Here is a 20,465-nt window from a genome sequence, read left to right as displayed (position 1 = left end):
CAAAAATTCATTAACTGTTAAAACTTCAGATTCTATTTTTTTTAAGTGGAAAAGATATTATCAGGATAGATGAACAGATTGATTAAGCTTTTTGTTTCGCTTTGTTTTTCATGGTGAAGCCACTTGTAAACAGAGAATGCGTTTGGTGGAGATTATCAAAGCTTTAGGGTGAGCATCCTCCCAAATGTACTGTTGTGGAGATTGATTGACAGTGGAAGAATAGATGGAATGCTCTTCTTAAGCTATGGGGACAGGTTACCTAGTAACCACCAAATGATTAAGTTCTGTTCACGGAGACTTGTTCTCTTAATTGGACGAAAAGATTTAAAGAGCGCAGCTGGGGAGAAATGGAAAGATGGAGGACCATGGCCATTATTAGTGGACCTGACATCTGTAGTCCCAGCAGCCTTAGCCAAATGGTCACAATATGAGTGAATCTTCTGTTAGTACAAAGAAGTCAGTGAAGGTACCTACAGAGTCACTGTTTTGTGCACTTTTCAACTGTAGGAAAAATGAAAATAGAGTGTGGAATTACACATATTAAAAAGTGCAGTGAAAACTGTGTGGTGTTATAGTTATGAGAGTGATCATTTTCTGTGGACAAGATTATATTTGTGTTCAGATATCAGAGTTCTATTCTATAAGAGAACTCAAAATAAGCACTTGAGGTCAGTATATCCTATCACAACTCTCTTTGGTCTAATACCATCAGGCACATACTGCTTTATAGAGAATTGTGGTCACTTCTGCTCTCTCCTGCTTTTAACAATAAAATTAAGAAAAATCAAGGTATACATTGGTAATAATGACATTTTTCATTCATTAAGGACTAAGAAAAATCAAGGTATAGTTTGGTGATAATGACATTTTTTATTCATTAAGGATTTTTAGACGATAGAGTGCTTTTTGCCTATGCTCAAAAAAGAACTCAGTATTTATATATTAGAAACAAAAAAGTATCTGAGATAAGCCTCAATCAATTTAGAGATTTATTTTTCCAAGGTTAAGGATCATGACCTATGACACACCCCCAGAGGACCCTAAGGACATGTGGCCAAGGTGGTTGGGTTATAGCTTGATTTCATGCATTTTAGGGAGACGGAAGTTACAGGTAAGACATAAATCAATACATGTAAGGTATATATTGGTGTAGCCGGGAAAGGTGGGACATGTTGAAGGTGGGGGGTAGGCTTCTATGTCATACGTGGATTTAAAATTTTCCTGATTGGCAATTGGTTGAAAGGGGTAAGCTCTGCCTGAAGAGTTGAAATCAGCTTGAGTGAAGCTAACTGGGGAGGGGTGGGTTGTGGAAACCAAAGTTTTTGTCATGTAGGTGAAGCCTCCAAGTAGGAGAATTGAGACACAATAGATGTGAATGTCTCCTGTGGAACTTTAAAGGTCATCAGACTATTCAGAAAGACCTAATAAAGGAAGGAGATTCTCTACAGAATGCAAATTTCCCCCACAAGAGACAGCTTTGCAGGACCATTTCAAAATATATCAAATAAGTATATTTGGGGGTAAATTACTTTCATTTCTTCAGGGCCTACTATCTGTCACGTGATGCTATACTAGAGTCTGTTTGGAAATTGCTGGCTTATTGCTATAGAGCCTGTTCTGTCAGTCTTAGAATTTCTATTTTCATATTAATGCTGGTCAGTTGTGCCTGAACTTCAAAGGGAAGAGGGTTTAATGAGATTTGTCCTACCTTCCCCTTCTCGTGATGGCCTGAACTGGTTTTTCAGATTCCTTTGGGTCCCCTTGGCTAAGAGGAGGATCCATTCAGTCAGTTGGGGGGGCTTAGAATATTATTTTGGTTTACCATATATATATATGTATGCACACATATATATGTACACATATATTATTTAATTGGAGAAGCTCTATCCTGGAGTGGAGCTTTTTTGTTTGTTTGTTTTTTAATTTTTAATTTTTGTGGGTACATAATAGGTACATGTATTTATGAGTTACATGAGATATTTTGATACAGGCAAGTAATTGGTAATAATCACATAAGAGTAAATGGGATATACATCTGCTCAAGCACAATCCAATTATGCTCTTTTCATTGTAAACCAAAAAGTATCTGAGGCAGGTCTCAATCAATTTAGAAAGTTTATTTTGCCAAGGTTAAGGACATGGGCCTCGGAAGCTGCACCTGGGAAACAGATCTGTGCTTCTCTCCAAAGATTATTTTGAGGGTTTCGATATTCTAAAGGGGAAAGAGGAAGAAATTTTTTAAAAATGTAGATAGATAAGAGACAAGTGGTTGCATTCTTTTGAATCTTTGATCAGCCTTTCATCAATTACAAAGTGTACATGTGAGAGGGGATAGAAGAATAACCCCTTATGCCTTCTCTAGCTCAGCGATCTGCATTTTTACACCAGAGGAAGCAATCAGATATTCATGTGTCTCAGAGGAGCAGAGAGATGACTTAGAATTCTGTCCTTTGTCCTGTACCAGTGAAGATAAGCTATTACTTACGTTGTTGGGATAAAATTCAACAGAGCTACTTTAGGATAAAGCTCTTGGGCCCCACAAGGAATTTCCCAGTGGGCAAACTGTGAGGCAGGTGTGTTGCTTTTTTATCTTTGTAGCTGTCTTATTTAGGAATAAATTGGGAGGCAGGTTTGCCTGATGCAGTTCCTAGCTTGAGTCTTCCCTTTGGCTTAGTGATTTTGGGGTCCTGAGATTTATTTTCCTTTCACATAGTTATTTTAAAATTTACCATTAAATTATTTTTTACTATAGTCACCCTTTCGTGCTAGCAAATATGAGGCCTTATTTATTCTTTCTAACTATTTTTTGTACTCATTAACCATCCCCATTTCCCCCTCCAACCCTGTTACTCTTCCCAGTCTCTGGTAACCATCGTTATACTCTCTGTCTCCATGAGTTCAATTGTTTTGATTTTTAAATCACAAATAAGTGAAAATATATGAAGTTTGTCTTTCCATGCCTGGCGTATTTCAGTTAATATAATGACGTCCAGTTCTATCCACGTTGTTGCAAATAACAAAATCTCATTCCTTTTTATGACTGAATAGTACTGCATTGTGTATATGTACGTTTTCTTTATCCAGTCATCTTGTCGTTGTTGTTGTTGAGACAGAGTCTCGCTCCGTCACCCAGGCTGGAGTACAGGAGCGCGATCTCGGTTCACTGCAACCTCTGCCTTCTGGGTTCAAGCGATTCTCCTGCCTCAGCCTCCTGAGTAGCTGGGATTATAGGCGCTGCCAACACGCACAGCTAATTTGTGTGTGTGTGTGTGTGTGTGTATGTGTGTATTTTTAGTAGAGACAGGGTTTCACCATGTTGATCAGGTTGGTTTTGAACTCCTGACCTCAAGTGATCTGCCCACCTAGGACTGCAAAGTGCTAGGATTACAAGCATGAGCCACCATGCCCGGCCTATCCATTCATCTTTTGATGGACACTTAAGTTGCTTCCAAATCTTGGCTATGGTACATAGTACTGCAACAAACTTCAGAGTGCAGATATGTCTTCAATATCCTGATTTCCCTTCTTTTGGGTATATACGCTGCAGTTGGATTGCTGATTTATATGGTAGCAGTATTTTTAGTTTTTTGATGAATGTCCAAACTGTTCTCCATAGAGGCTGTACTAATTTACATTCCCACCAACAAGGTACAGATGTTCCCTTTACTCCACCTCCTTGCCAGCATACGTCACTGCCTGTCTTTCAGATAAAAGCCATTTTAACTGAGGCAAGATGATAGCTCATTGTAATTTTGACTTGCATTTCTCTGAGGATTTATGTATCTGTTGTATGTTTTTTGATTTGAGGTTACCATGAGGCTTGCAAATACTATCTTGTATTTATTATCATTAATTATTTTAAGCTAATAACAACTTAACACAGCTTGCATAAACAAACAAGCAAAAAAAAACCAAAACAATAAAAATTCTACACTTTAACTTCATCTCTCAGCTTTTTAACTTTTTGTTGTATCTATTTATATCTTATTGCACAGTCTATGTCTTCGAAAGTTGTAATTATTATTTTTGATTTCATCTTTTAGTCTTTCTACTTTAGGGTACTTTACACTCTACAGTTACAGTGTCATAATTTTCTGTGTTTTCCTGTATATTGACTACTACCAGTGAGTTTTGTACCTTCAGATGATTTCTTATTGCTCACTAATGCCCATTTCTTTCTGATTGAGGTACTCTCTTTAGGGGAGTACTTGTAAGACAAGTCTTGTGTTAATGAAATCCTTCAGCTTTTGTTTATCTGGCAAGGTCTTTATTTCTCCTTCATGTCTAAAGAATATTTTCACTAGATATACGATTCTGGGGTAAAAGTTTTTTTTTTCTTCAGCACTTTAAATACGTCATGCCACTCTCTCCTGGCCCGTAAGGTTTCCACTGAAAAGTTGGCTGCCAGATGTATTAGAGCTCTAGTGTATGTTACTTGTTTCTTTTTCTTGCTGCTTTTAGGATTCTTTCTTTATCCTTGACCTTTAGGGGTTTGATTATTATATGCCTTGAAGTAGTTTTCTTTGGATTAAATCTGCTTGGTGTTCTGTGGCCTTCTTGTACCTTGTACTTGGATAGTGACATCTTTCTCTAGGTTTCGAAAGTTCTCTTTTATTATTTCTTTGAATAAACTTTCTATCCCTATCTCTTTTTCTACCTCATCTTTAAGGCCAATAACTCTTAGATTTTCCCTTTTGAGGCTATTTTCTAGATCTTGTAAGCATGTTTCATTATTTTTTATTCTTTTTTCTTTTGTCTCCTCTGTGTATTTTCAAATTGCCTGTCTTCAAGCTCTCTAATTCTTTCTTCTGCTTGATCAATTCTGCTGTTAAGATACTCTGATTCTTCATCAGCTGTGTAGCCTGGGGTTGGTGAGGGGGGACAAACAGGGAGGGGTGCAAGCACGCTCTTAGCTTCCCCAGCTGGTGTCCTAATAGGTCATATGTCCCACCCTCCAACCCAATCTACTGGCTCTGCGCCCAGCTCAACACTAGGACTTGCTTAGGAATTGAAGTTCTTGTGACCTAAACTGCCCCTCAAGTTCACTTAGGGCCCCAGTGCCTCCAGCCCACAGTGACAAGGCTTGCCAGAACTCAAGCTCCAACTGCTGGAATGGACAATTACCCTCTGCCTTGGGCCGGTCCAAATGCCCCCTCCATGGGCAGGCATCAGCTGAGTACAGCTCAGTTCGCCTTCTGCTGTGTTGGGGCAGCACTGAGTCTAATGCAAAGCCTCATGATCGCTGTGCTCCCCCTCTCTGAAGCACAGAGACTGTCTGTACCAGGCAGCTGCTGCTGGGGAATGGGGGAGGAGAGAGGGGTAGCATCAGCAATTTAAGACTGTCTTTCCTACCCTCTTTGGTGCCTCTTTCAGTGATGTGAAATCAAAGCCAGGCACTGAGAGTGCTCCCTTGATTTTTCATTCCTAGGAAGGTTACTCCCTTTGTGTAGACAGTTGTCAAGCTAGGTGTTCCTGAGAAGGGATGACTGGTGGAGCCTTCTATTCAGCTATCTCACTCCACCCCTCCCCTGGAGTCACTTTTTAAAATGTTTGTCAGTTGCACATTACATATTGCTTGAATAAGATTTGTAAGTAATACTGCCTTGGCATGGCTGCTTTCCTCACAGGGATGGAGCTTAAAACTTTCCTAAAGCCCCCTCTAGTGACAAACAGCAAATTAATCCATTATTTCATAACATGCTAATACCCCCAAGCTCTAAAGTTCCATTTCCTCATTCAGTTATTAGATGAATCAATTGCTACATTATTTCAATTAGAGAATGACTGAGAAATAGTTAATAGTTCAAATTCTTAAGCATTCTTAAGTCCCCAAAACCTAAGCAATTTTGTTTTGAGACTGAGGTTAGCACAGTGCACATTCAAGTCTATAATTTTACTCTGCCCTCATACATATAAGTTTTAAAAATTCCCTAAATTTCCTTCATTTTTGTCTTTCAGGAACTTTAAGGATTAAAATATGTTTGCAATAACTCAACAAATAGAAAAATGTTGTTTTGATCTTTGACTTCTTGTTGTTTTCACTGTATTTACTGGAACATTTTCTAAACACAGAAATATAAATTCCAGGAATCCTCTGAATTATGAAACTAGGGGTCATTCATAAAGACATGGATTAAATGTATAACAATAACATAATATTTAAAATAATAATATATAATAAAACAGAATAAACAATAAACTATATATTATTTGCATAACTATAGGTTATGGTATTAAAATATATAGTTTATTTCATTTATATAAAATTGAAATATATATTTTCAATTATATAAAAGCCCATTTCCAAAGGGCTTAAAGCTCTTCCAATAAGACAGGTCTAATTGAACCATTAAAAGAAGAGTAGAAGAATGGAAGTCATATTCCTAATAAAGGGAATTAAAGAGATAAATTTTTAAAAGTCCATGAATATTTATTTGCAACTGAGCACAAATCTTAGTTTTGAGGTTCCAGTAAGCTAATACTAAAAAAGAAACCCAATAATTGGCTAGTTCATGCAAATTCATTAAGGGAAACAAAGTATTTCCGTCTAAAATACACATATGGGTCAGGCACAGTGACTCACGCCTGTATTCCCAGAACTTTAGGAGGCTGAGGCAGGGGGATCACTTCAGGCCTGGAGTTTCAGTTTCAGAACAGCCTGGCCAACACGGCAAAACCCTGTCTCTACTAAAAATACAAAAATTATCCAGGTGCGGTGACTCACCCCTGTAATCCAGCACTTTGGGAGGCCAAGGCAGGCGGATTGCCTGTGCTCAGGAGTTCAAGACAGCCTGAGCAACACGGTGAAACCCCATCTCTGGTAAAATACAAAAGAAATTAGCCGGACGCGGTGGCATGCACCTGTAGTCCCAGCTACTCAGGAGGCTGAGGCAAGAGGACTGCTTGAACCCGGGAGGTGGAGGGTGCAGTGAGTCGAGATCATACCACTGCACTCCAGCCTGAGCAACAGAGCAAGATTCCGTCTCTATGAAAAAACAAACAAACAAACAAAAAACACATACACAGATTCCTAAATGTCAACAACAAGATTATAGCATCGGAATAATTTCAGAACATGAAATTCATGTGTAAACATATATATTCAACAAAAGGTCTTCAGAATGCCTACTCTCTAAGGCCATTGCAGCTGGTGATGATTTCCCCAATAGAAGGATGTTTCTCGGGAGCTCACTCTATAATAAACTCATACCAGCTGTATCCATCACCCATGATCATGAATTATTTCCTGGGACTAGCAACCAGAAAGAATCTTCTCTCATGTTTACATACATAGAGCCACAGCAAAGGACAAATTAAATTGCACTTAGGATAATATGTTCATTGCTAAAATTGGAGAGAAATAGACCCTATTGTGCACACATTCTTGAAATAATTGGAACAAAATGTTGAAAGAGAAATAATGAAATAGATGGCTTCAGACAAAGTTGGGTACCAGGCAATATGGTCTTCAGAAATTTCTCCCATTCTGCTGCCCTCTCTAGATCACGGAGTCCCCTTTGAAAACTTTGAAAACAAAATCTACTTGTCATCCCAGAGTCTACTTTTCTAAGAGGAGCTGGTATCACCTTCCCTGAGTCAGGTCACTGTGTTGCTTATTCCAAGGGTGTTTGCCTTGGGTTCTTTATTTCTAATTCAATTCAACAAATGCTTACTGGGGCCTATTATATGCAAAGTATTTGCAGTTGCAAGTAGTGAAATAAAGGCCTTCATGATCTTAGAAATGGATTTCAAGCAATAGTAAGTACCTAGGAAGGAGTTTTTTTTCTCTGCATGATATGATTTGGTTCTGTGTCCACCTCCAAATTCCATGTTGAACTGTAATCCCTAATGTTGGGGGAGGTACCTAGTGAGAGGTAATTGGATCACAGGGGTGAATTTTCCCCTTGCATTCTCACGATACTGAGTTCTTATGAGATCTGTTTGTTTAAACGTGTGTAGCAGTTCCCTGTTCACTCTCTCTCCCTCCTACTGTGCCATGTGAAGAAGCTACTTGCTTCCCCTTTGCCCTTCTGCCATGATTGTGTTTCGTGAGGCCTCCCCAGCCATGCTTCCTGTACAACCTATGAAACTGGGAGTCAGTTAAATCTCTTTTCTTCATAAATCACCCAGTCTCAGGTAGTTCTTTATAGCAATGTGAGAATGAACTAATACACTGCATAACATCTGACTCCCTGCTGCTGTATCCTTCCAAATGACTTGTTGGGGCCACAAAGCCAGCACACACACGCTTCAAGATGCCTCCAATTTTGAATCATTGTCTATCTACCCTGGGTTTTAGGAAAACAGGGGTTCAAGTGTTACTATAGCCAGGTTTCTGATTTATTTCTCCTTCCTTATTATAGGGTTTCTGACTTATTTCCTCAAGCCTGAATTCCCTGATACCCAGCTCTGCTGAGATAGGAATCTTAGAAGAGAGAAAGCTAACATTTTTTGAATACATTCTTTTATTTGCCAGGCACTGTTACTTCTTTTAACTACAAAATTAGTAGCATCATTTTTTCATCCTAAGCAACAGAGAGGTAGACTGTTGACAAAAAGAGTCAAACTTAGTAAAATATTTTTAGAGATTTATTCTGAGCCAAATATGAGTGACCATGGCCCATGACACAGCCCTCAGGAGGTCCTGAGAACATGTGCCCAAGGTGGTTGGGGTGCAGCTTGGTTTTATACATTTTAGGGAGACATGAGACATCAATCAGATACGTTTAAGAAATACATTGGTTTGGTTCAGAAAGGTGGGACAACTCAATGCTTATGTAAATTTAAACATTTTCGGGTTGACAATTGGTTGAGTTTATCTGAAGACCTGGGATCAATAGAAAGGAAATGTTGGGGTTAAGATAAAGGATTGTGGAGACCAAGTTTTATTGTGCAGAGGAGGCTCTCAGATAGCAGACTTCAAAGAGACAGCGGGTTGTAAAATGTGTCTTGTCGGGACCTAAAAGGCCTGGCTTTCAGTTGATTATCTCCTGGATTTGGAAAGGAAAGAAGGAAAACAAAGGGGAAAAGAGATTCTCTACAGAATGTGGATTTTTCCCCACAAGAGACTTTGCAGGGCAGTTTCAAGGTATGGCAAGGAAATATATTTTGGGGTTAAATATTTTGATTTCGGTGAAACTCCGTCTCTACTGAAAATACAAAAAAAATTAGCCAGGGGTGGTGGCGGGCGCCTGTAGTCCCAGCTACTGGGGAGGCTGAGGCAGGAGAATAGCTTGAACCCGGTAGGCGGAGCTTACAGTGAGCCGAGATCGCGCCACTGCACTCCAGCCTGGGCGACAAAGCGAAACTGTCTCAAAAAAAAGAAGAAAAAAAAATTTTTTTTTTTTTTTTCCTTGTCTCATAATGTTGTGCCAGAATCAGATTGGAAAGTAAGTCATGATATATAGAGTCAAATAAAACTCATCTGATAAGAATTTATGGTTTGTAGGGCATGACTCCCTAGACCCCTTAGATAGGAATTTGGGCAAGATAAAAAAATCAGAGCTTAGTCCTCACATCTCCAGAAGAAAACGACATTTACCCAAGAAAGGGCATTGGAATGGGAATATGTGTGCCATGGCAAATTGTTTGCATATTAAAGGAATTAAAGGAAAATGAAGGTTTTTTAAAAAATAAAAAAAGGAGAGGATTACATACATAATTGTTTTGAGGTAATTAGCCTTAGCTCCCAGCATCAATAACAAGGGTGACGTCAGTTCAAGGTTGGACAGACAATTGCTGGGCAGATGTCCTCATAGAAGTATCTTTTTGGGTAAGGTGAGTCTTTGTTCAAGGTTGCGGTTTTTGCAGTATTTTGTGATAGTTTTTATTATCAGGCATTCATGCATGACAACTCTCCTTCATGGCCTTCCTCAGCTCCACTTGTCAGGTTTTCTTTTTTAATACGTGTGACTCTATTTTAATGCTGACGACTTTCACAATTTACATTACAAAAGAGGAAACTCAGGCTCAGAAAGTTTTAGAAACTAATTCAAGATCAAGCCGGTAAGTCCAGAAAATTCAGAATTAAGTTCTGCATATCTGGCTTCCAAACCAGGATTCTTTTCATCACAGCAGCGGTTCTCAACAGAGTTGCGATTTTGCCCCCCAGGGAATATTTCACAATGTCTGGAGACATTTACGACTGTCAGGATTGGAGGTGGAGTGGGTGGGGTCTGCTTCTGAGAAGCTACTTGCTTCTAGTGAGCAGAGGCCAGGGATGCTACACGAAACAGTTCATAGGGACAGCACCCCCACACAGAGAATTATACAACCAGCCCAAAATGTCAATGGACATTTGGGCTGAGAAATCTTACGTGACAGAATGCTTCCTACCCTGTTCTGACGTTATTTCCAAGGATTCAAAGGTAACTGCTTCAAAATTAAACAAATTATAGAAAGCCATAAATAAATCAACCCCTTATTCATGTTGCAGCTCTCTTCCATTATAAAGAAAAATGGATCGAAACTTACGATAAAAGGGAGGCAGGGTCAGGACGGGGGAAGCTTGGTGAGCAGAAAGGAAATTCAAACTTATTAAGGTTAAGAATTAAGATGTAAATATGTAGATTTTTTCACTCCTAGGATTTTCACTAATCCAAAGGTTCACGGACTGCTTTGAAATTTAATTATTTGGAACTGGTTAAATGTTACCCTGACCTCAACTAACATTTGTGTTTGACTTTTCTCCAGGACCCAGGGGACGTGGATGCCAGATGAGTCCACCTCCTCTCCCTGCTCTTCCCGCAGGGACAGAGCCTGCCAGGTGCTGGTGACTTGGATCCTGACAGGAGGTCGCTCTGCGGAAAACTGGCAGGATCCCAGAGCAACAGACTGGGGCTCGATGCACCTTCCCCGCCAGGTCTCTCCGTCCGCAACTGTCCTTCTAGTACCGTGCACCCCTGGCGCGGGGAGGCGGAGCGCACGTCCTCTGCGCCGTGACGTCATAATCGCGACTCACTGGACCCGGCCCTTAGCAACGGGCCTGGCGACGGTTTCCCTGCTGCTGCCGCCCCCGCAGGCTCTTACTTTCCAGTCCTCCACTGCCGGGGCTGGGCCCGGCCAGGGGAAGGACCGAAGGGGATCCCCCGTGTCCCTACGGCGGCTGCAAGAGGACTAAGCATGGATGGCAGCCGGAGAGGTAAAGGGCAGCTGTCACGGGCTACCGCCGCCTCGCCCCTTGCTCCAGCCGGCGCTCCCAGCCTCGGGTCCGGGCAGCCGAGTGCAAGGCCGCCCCTTGGGCGCTTCCTACCCCTGGCTGAATCGCCAGTGTTGCCCGGAGCTGCCCGGGCCCACGCAAAGGAAGAGGGAGAGACTGCTTGCCAGCCTCGCAGGTCCGCTTCTTTGCCCTGAATTTGTCGCCCTGACACCAGGGGCCCCTGTCTCCTGAACTCAGGGTCGTGCAGCCGTTAAAACCTCGGTAGCTCCCAGGCAGAGGAACCAGGTTTGGTCTTTGGAGTCAGACCGCCCCGGGCCCCAAATCAAACCCCTCTGCTCTCCATGGAGACGACCCTCAGTTTTCTCATCTCTTGAACATGAGGGTCAAATACTCAAGCCATGGAGTTCTTGAAGATTAAATGCAGATAATGTAGAGAAGATCCTGGCACATTTTAAGTGGTCAGTAAATACGAAATCTCCCATTCAGTAACTACCTCCCAGGTATGGAGTAACCCAGGGCTTCTGTAACTTTATGTAAATAGGAATCCCCTCAGAATCATGTTAAAATGCAGATTATGATTCAGTAGGTCCCTTGGGGGTGGCTGAGATTTTGCATTTATAATAAATTTCCAGGTAATGCAGTGTTGCTGGTCAGCGGACTGCAGTTTTAGCAGCAATCCGTAATCACTATATACACCTGTTATCTACTGATTTCTTAAGTCAGGTGGACATCATGGGGTGAGGTTGGGGGGTGGGGAAATATAACCTTAAATCTCTACAAATCGGCCCAAACCAAATAATTTGCATTTTCACACTTTCTGAATGAGTAGCATTCTTTCCTCGAGTCAAATGAGGCAATCTTTAGACTCCCCGCCCCTCCTAATACAGTGTTTTTATCTATTTAAAAGACTGCCTTTAAACCAAACTGCTAAATGATTCCTGGATGTCATTTTTTGAATGAGTCTGCCTTTATTATGTAGTCATTGATCAAAATAAGTGCTACTCTGATTGTAGGAGATAACTATTCATTGATCAGCAAACTGTATATTCTGACACTTTACCAACCTAGGTTTCAGAAAAAGCAAATCAAAACGCTTTATGATCTTAAGAAATTTTGCACATAAACTAAAATTAAACCCTTACTATGTACTAGGAACTATTTCCAAATTATCTCATTTAATGTACAAAAATATCTTGTTAGGCATTAGCTTTATTTCATAGTGAAGAAACTAAAGCAAAAGATCACAAATGATTTGCCAAGGTCACAGTGGCAGAACAGGATTTGAATCTAGGTGAAAAATATAAAATCTGAAGCCAATGCGTTTACTTACTATTCCATGGTAGGGATGGGCAGGGGGAAAGGATATATGTAAAATTTAGAGTATAGTAGATTTAGTAAGTTGTCAGTATTTGATTTTTGAATTATTTTAAAAATTGGGTTCATGCCAAATGTAAAAGTTAATATTTTTACAACTTGCACAATTTAGTTAGCTTCCTATTTAGGATATAATATATGATAATATCAAATATTGTTATTAGTTTTGAATTTTTAAAATAAATGTAATCAGCAAATAACTGGGGCAGTCAGCTTTCATATACTGTAAATTATTATTAATAGGAAACCATAAATAATTTTAGACAAAGCTAAAATACTTAATTGAAAATAAATTTCTTAGATTTCATTAGAAGGTGCTTTTAGTTATTTCAGATGATAAAATGTTAAAATATCTAAAGAAAAATTATGTTTTGTCATGCTCTTACTGTAATCACGTTTTAGACATTCTTTTGCAAGGCAAACCTTCTAAATGGTGGTATAATAGAGCAACAGACTGAAAAACGGTTAGTCTTGTTTGTAATCTTCGTTTCCTATTAACTAGGTCATCTTCACCTCACTCTACATCCCTGGGCCTCAGTTATTTATCAAATGGGGGCTTGGACTAGGTAATATATAAGGCGTGGCTTCCAGCTTCCTATGGGGGAAGATGAAGAAAAGATTGGTAATAACAAATTGCCATTCACTCTAATATCAATGACCTTTGGGGAGGAGAGGAGGCAACCTATTAGTATAGGTAACTGAAAGTAACTTGAAAAAAATTTTTTTCCCAGCACTCTGGGAGTTTCAGGTCTGGAGTTCGAGACCAGCCTGGGCAACATAATTAAACCCCGTCTCTACCAAAAAATACAAAAATTAGCCAGGCATGGTGGCATGTGCCTGTAGTCCCAGCTACTGGGGAGGCTGAGGCAGGAGAATCACTTGAACCTGGGAGGAGGAGGTTGCGGTGAGCCAAGATCATGCCACTGCACTCCAGCCTGGGCAACAGGGCAAGACTCCATCTCAAAAAAAAAAAAAATTATTTTGATCTATTGGTCTCATAGAGACACTTATCAATGGTAGATTCCGAAACCTTTGGTCTTCCGGAGAAACCCTGCCACAAGAAACACTTTCATCTTTCCTCACTGGACTTTCTTCTGGCTATTTTAATCAAATTGTGTAGGAAAATGGGCTGCTCTCATATACCCGTGAATTTCCCCACTAAGATCTTCGATCTCATTGACAGGATGTTAGTCCTAATAGTTAGAGAATGATGTTCTTTTCCTTGGCATTTGGTTTTTAGGCTACTTCTTCATGCCCCTTTGGCTCATTCTGGGTCCAGTCAGGAGATAGAAACCATACATTAGTTTATACAAGGAAAAGTTAAAGAATTGTTATACTTTCATAAAAGAGTATAAGATGTAAGAGGCTGGGTATGTCAGCTCATGCCTGTAATCTCAGCATTTTAGGAGGCTGAGGCAGGAGCATCACCTGAGGCCAGGAGTTTGTAAACAGCCTGGGTAACATAGCAACACCCTGTCTCTAGTATTTAAAAAATTTAATGAATTAATTAAAAAGATATAAGAAAACTGTATTTGGTACCTAGAATTAAGGGAAAGTACTCAAGGAAGGACAATTTGAAAGAGACTTTCTCCCATAGACTGGGGTTCAGACCTCATTAGCGAAGGCGTGATTGTGCACGTGCCCAAAGCTTCATCACTGAGGAGTGGTATCAGAGGCTTCCCATTCCATGGGAAATAGACTGATAAATTGCTTAGCCAAGTCACTAAACAAACAAGTGAACAACAATGGAAACAAGCTTAGGAGAGGATTCTGTATCTAGAGTTGCTACAATATGTTACCTAAATGTTAACTTTTCAACAAAAAGAAATTACAAGTCATGCAAAAAAACAAAAACAAAAACAGGACAATGTGACCTATACACAGGACACAAAGCAGGACCCAGAAACTGTGAGAGGGTAGATGAATTAAGTTGTCTATTTCTCCCATCAATTCTGTTAGGTTTTTGGTTTTTTTTTTTCTTTTTTTGAGACAGGGTCTTATTCTGTTACCCAGACTGGAGTGCAGTGCAGCCTCCTGGACTCAATCATCCTCCCACCTCTGCCTCCTGTGTAGCTGGGACTACAGGCGCACACCACCACACCCAGCTAATTTTGTATTTTTTTTGTACAGTTAGAGTTTCACCATGTTGTCCAGGCTGGTCTTGAACTCCTGAGCTTAGGTGATCTGCCTGCCTTGGTCTCCCAAAGTGCTGGGATTACAAGCATGAGCCGTTGTGCCCAGCCCTAATTCTGTCACTCTTAATATGACATTTATATGTAGGAATATCAGAACCCAATGAGTATATGCCTTGGTGTACATCTGATAGTAAATAGACAAGGGAACATAGACATCAAGGAACATCTAAATTCCATGTTTGTTCTTATCACCATCTTATGCTAAAGAGAAGCTGGTTTGATTCCTGGGGCCAAATATTAACCACCTTGTTCACAGCTGTCACCTACAGATGGGTGGGGAAGCATTTCTATCCAAGGCAGTATCACTAGGTTCCAACCTTTTTTCATTCTTTTTTCATCCTTTCACACTTCTCTGGGTATACCTGTTTTTCCTTTTTCTGTGACCTATAGTGAAACATACATACAATAGAATGGAATTTGAAGGGAATAAACTACATATAGTTGAGATATCTTCTTGATCTGTTTCACATGATTTAGTAGCTTAGAGCATGGTTCAAGTACTGAGCAGTTTATATTGGTCAAGATAGTGTAATAAGTAAGATCCAGGAACCAGACTGCTTGGGCTCAGATCCCAAATCTGTCACAATCTTGTGTAATCTTTGGCAAATTATGAGTTTAACCTCTGTGCTTCAATTACCCTCATCTATAAAGTAGGGAGAATTGTAAGGATTAAATGAATTTATACCAGTAAAGTGCTTGGAGCACTGCCTGGCAGGGTTACTACTAAATTAATTAGCATTTTGACTACAAATGAAGAAATCAGCTCATACTAGTTTAAGCTAAAATGTGATTTTTTTTTTTTTTTTTGGCTAATATAAAGAAAAGTCTAGGTAAGGTAGAGCATCAAATATGGTTGGCCTCAGGTACTCAAATGATGTCACCAAGGAATCTCTTTCTATCTTGGTTCCACTTGACTGTGTAGGCTTCATTCTCAGACAGGTTCCTTTATATGGTTCGGGATGGCCACCAGCAATACAGGGCTTGCTTAGACCCTTCACTGGGTTTAGCAAGCCCAGTGAAATGAAAGGACCTTTCCTAATAGTTCCAGTCAAAGGCCCAGGATTGTGTATCTCATGGCGGGACTTGGATCACATAGCATTGCTGACGCTGTCAACGCAGCTGTCCAGATTTGGGTTTTATGCCTAACCCTGACAGTGGGGTCAGCTCTCTTTGAACCACCTGGGCTAAGAGTAAAGGAATAGCAGTCGCCCAAAAGAAAGTTGAGTTGTCATTTCCAGGTGAAAAGGCATTAAATTCTGGACAAGAAAAAAGTCACAGTTCTTTCTATCTGGAGAAATGAGGCTTTTCTGAGAGTTTGTTGGTATTTTTTCTACCCTCCTTCTTTCTTGGTAGAAGCTATGCTCATTTCATCACTGTCTTTTTTCCCAGTTCAGATGGCATTGCCTTGGCTTGTATTGTCCTAAGTAATTTTTTTCCATCCTGCACTCTGACCTGTGACATAGAAAGAGCTTCATAGGTATTCCGACCTCAGTTTGTTTTTCTGTTTTAATCTATTCTGACAAGCTTTGTTCTCTGGTCCTAGATTTTAGTTCTCCTATCTTGATACTTCTTTTTTCTACATTTAGTCATCCATATATCTTCTAGACTTTGTATGTGTCCTCCTTGTTATAGCTTTTAACAGCCCACCTGATAGTGAACTAGCCATCTTACCCTCTTAAAACGTCTCTGGGGGATATAGCATTTATATTTTGCATATTAAATTACGTTTAATGCCGTAACTCAGACTTCCTGTTTTGGAGATTACCACTAAAAACATAATCACCTTTTGGGAAAGAAATTATTTTGTGATAAATTTATTATTTAAAAAATATTGAATATTGTTGTTTTTGTAAAAGTTGTGTTTCATTTATCCTAATTTATGATTTTTTTTCTTGTTAAAAGTCAGAGCAACCTCTGTCCTTCCCAGATATGGTTCACCATGCCTATTTAAAGGACACTTGAGCACCAAAAGTAATGGTAAGTGAGGTGCTTAAAATGGTAACTTTGTTAAAAGATTGTCTGAGTGTTTCCTTTACTTGCAAATTATATGACATGATGGAAAAATTATTTCATTTGACGAATATTTGAACCTCATATTATTAATTTTAATGAAATATAGGCGTTCTTGAGATTAGAGAATTTTGGAGTCTATGATTTCAAACTATTATTGTGCCCTGGATGTGGACTTGGCTGTCTCCTGCTCCCAGCTGCTACAGCAGCCCAGCTCTACTTTTGCCAGGAAACTACCCTGATTTAAGGCATGCCTGCCTTGTTAAAATGGTAAGTAGCAGGTATTAAAGACATAAGCACTGAAAAGGAAAAGCTATGCCAAGAAAAAGTGCACTTGAATAATACATTTCATATTAGGAGCAAAAGCCTATGGGCCTCTTTATCCAACTGGATTTCTAGGTGCTGTGATATTTTTATATTTTAAAACTTTCAAGGTAAATTTTTAAGATAGGTTTTTAAATAAATTTTTGTAATTATAGCTTAGAAGTATAAGTGAGTATTCTTAGGCAAAATAATTGAAAGCCTTATTTTCCCTATTTACATGAAAAATCTTTGATACTGTTACCTCCAAATGTGTTGGGAGGATCTTATTTTCAGTTGCCTCACTTATTTGTCTTACAGTGTGATACATACATACATATACAGCCATAATCATAAACTTTAAAAAAATAAATTTTAAATAAAAAGTTGAAACTAGATTTAAAATATACATACATAGAAATCAGGATAAAGAACAATATGTAAAGTTTGCTAACTTTCTTTTAAAGAATATATGTATAGAGCTGGTATAGGTATGGTGGTTGTAAGTATAAGGCTGCCTTGCGTCACATGGAAGCTGCATCCCTTATCAACAGTGTAACCTTGAAGATGTAACTCATATCTCTGTGCCTCAGTTTTCACTTCGAATAAATGATGATAATAATGATGAGATAAGTTTATACTTATGAAGAATTTAGAACAATGCATGGTAAATGGCATTTATTCAGTAAATATTTTTAGTAGTAGCATCAAGCTCATAATTATTGCATAGGCTTATATTATGCACAGAGCCTCTGGAAGGATGCATTTAAACAGTAACGGTGTATTTCTGGGAAGAGAGACTAAAGGTCAGGGTAGAGAAGTCACTTATTTTTCAATCTCCATATGCCGTTTTATCTGCTGAATTTTTTAAACCATTTTGCATGTATTCTCAAAAACTTTTTAATGTTTAAAAAAGTTTTGCCTACATTTACATTATATACTTGTATGTAAGTGCTTAACTATTTCTAAGATTTCTTTTAAATGGTTTGAATGAGGACCAAGGAGTTTCATGTCATGGAATTTCTTTGCGATTACACTTGTTATAAGATAGTTTTAGTACTTCAAAAAGAATGTAGTAAACTGATATGTAGATCTTGTTTTCAGGTTTAAGTTAGAAATTTGCTTCTCAGAATATAATTTTTGTATGTAGAGTTTTGGGATTGGGTATTCATTGAATTTCTGAAACTCCATTGATTGTTTAAGTATTAACAGTGATAACTAATTAAGCAAGCAGCTAAACATTCTTAGTTACAAGATTGAGAGCTGCCAAAAAGAAATAGTTTTCTAAATGCAATAATAGGTCATATCCTAGAATCTCTTCCTCAGACTCTCAGGCTTGTAAAATTTTATTCTCAGGAAGGTTTGAACCCAAATGGTCAATAGCTCATTGGCATTATCAGTGCAAGATTAAAGATTCACATCACAATGTCATATCAATATCTCTGGTTGAATTTCAGAACATTTTATAAGAATGAATTAAATAATCAGTACCTTGTTTATCTCATGATTTTTATATTAGTTTTAAATATATAATGATTATGTTTTAATTTTTAGCTTTTTGCACTGACTCCTCTTCTCTCAGACTAAGCACTCTCCAGCTGGTCAAGAATCACATGGCTGTTCACTATAATAAAATCCTTTCAGCCAAAGGTAAAAATGTGCAAATGTGAACTCTCTGTTCTCAATTTAAACCTCCAGCTTCACTTCTCATTAAAATACATCTATAGCAAAAATGAAAACCTTATATATATATAAGAGGATTTGTATTTGTTTGGTTTAGTGTGATACAAATTATTGACTCTAGGTACTTAGCAAATTCACACCCATTTTTGTTAACTATATTTGAAATCTATATAATGCCTGTTTTATTTCATTTTATCTCTATTGCTAATAATATTTTGTTAGATATTGCTTTTAATATAAAAATTTATAATCTGCTTTTTTGTTTACACATCTATGGAAGTTGCACAAAGAAGATGCTAGCTATATTTCTGTTTAATTTTTTTTCTTTTATCAGCTTTATTGAGATAAAACTTACATTATAAAATGCATTGATTATAATGTGTACAGATAAATACTTTGAAAAATGAACACATTTATATAAATACTACTACAACCATGCTGTAAAACAGGAATCAGCTAACTACACCGTTCAGGCCAAACCCTCTACCACCTGTTTCTGTACAGCCCATGAACTAAGAATGGTGTTCATATTTTTAAATGGTAGCAATAAATAAAAACAATATTTTGTGACATGAAATTCAAATTTAGTTATCCATAGACAAACAGTCATTTTCAATCTTTTACATATTGTCTGTGGCAGCTTTTACACTAAAAAGCAGAGTTGACCACTTGTGACAGACTGTATCACCCTGCAAAGCCTGAAGCATTTACTACCTGGCCCGTTGTAGAAAAAATTTGCCGACCCTTGATATAGAAAAAATCCATTACCTCAAAAGAGTTCCCCCTAGTCCTTTGCAGTCAGTCTCCTCCTGACAAATCCCTGGCAACCACTGATCTGGTCTCTCTCCTGTAGTTTTACCTTTTCTATAAGTTCATAGAAATGGAATCGTGTATTGTTTTGGGTCTGCCTTTTTTCAGTTAGCTTAATGATCTTGAGACTAATCATGCTGTTCTGTGTACCACCATTTATTCTTTTGTATTGTTAAGGAGTATTTCATTTAATGAATAGACCACAATTTGTTTATGATTCACGATTTGTTAAATATTTGGATTGTTTTGACTCACTTTGGGCCATTAGGAGTAAAGCTGCTATAAACATTCACATACAATTTTGGAAGATGTGTTTACATTTCACTTGGGTAAAGTTATGTGTCAGGAGTAGAACTATGAGGTAATATATTAAGTATAAGTTTACTTTTATAAGAAACTACGGTTTTCCAGAGGGAATATACCATTTCCATTTCCATTACTTCTGCACCCTTACCAACCCTTGGTGTTGACGGTCCTTTTTTAACGATTCTATGAAATAGTATAACTTCACAGTTTTAGTTTATGAAATAGTATAACTTCACAGTTTTAGTTTGCATTTCCCTGATTTCTAGTGATGCTACGTTATTATTTCCCATCTGTATATCTTCTTTGGTGAAATGACTATTCAGATCTTTTACCCATTATTAAAAATGAGTTGTCTCTTTAGTATTAAGTTGTGAGAGTTTCTTTATATACAGATTCTGTATCAGATATATGTTTTGCAGATTTTTTTTTTCTCAATCTGTAGCTGGTGTTTTCATTTTCTTATTTAAATTTGTATTCTGGAAAATTTTTTAGACTTACAGAAACATTTAAAAATGGTGTAGAGAGTTACCATATACCCTTTACCCTGCTCTTCTGCTAATGTTAAAAATCTTAAAAACCGTAGTATAGTTATCAAAACCAGGAAATCAATATTGATGCAATCCCATTAA

The 20,465-nt window shown here is 38.3% G+C and overlaps 1 protein-coding gene across 6 annotated transcripts in view; it reads left to right on the top strand.

Annotated features, from left to right (window-relative positions):
* The first annotated feature begins 10,704 nt into the window (after positions 1-10,704).
* The window catches only part of SPATA7 (spermatogenesis associated 7), a 64,281-nt gene continuing 54,520 nt past the window's right edge, over positions 10,705-20,465 (top strand). For 2 of the 6 annotated variants that reach the window (XM_050798544.1, XM_050798543.1), the window contains exons 1-3: positions 10,705-11,140; positions 16,630-16,704; positions 18,592-18,687. In XM_050798544.1, coding sequence (XP_050654501.1) covers positions 11,122-11,140; positions 16,630-16,704; positions 18,592-18,687 — 190 coding nt within the window. In that variant the 5' untranslated portion in view covers positions 10,705-11,121. Of the gene's footprint in view, positions 11,141-16,629; positions 16,705-16,743; positions 17,008-18,591; positions 18,688-20,465 lie in introns of those variants that run through there. The other 4 variants (XM_050798546.1, XM_050798545.1, XM_050798547.1 and 1 more) reach the window with 3 other exon arrangements.

The sequence above is a fragment of the Macaca thibetana genome, chromosome 7 (assembly GCF_024542745.1).
Source record: "Macaca thibetana thibetana isolate TM-01 chromosome 7, ASM2454274v1, whole genome shotgun sequence".
NCBI classification, from domain to species: domain Eukaryota; kingdom Metazoa; phylum Chordata; class Mammalia; order Primates; family Cercopithecidae; genus Macaca; species Macaca thibetana.
This window is presented reverse-complemented; position numbering and strand designations above follow the sequence as displayed.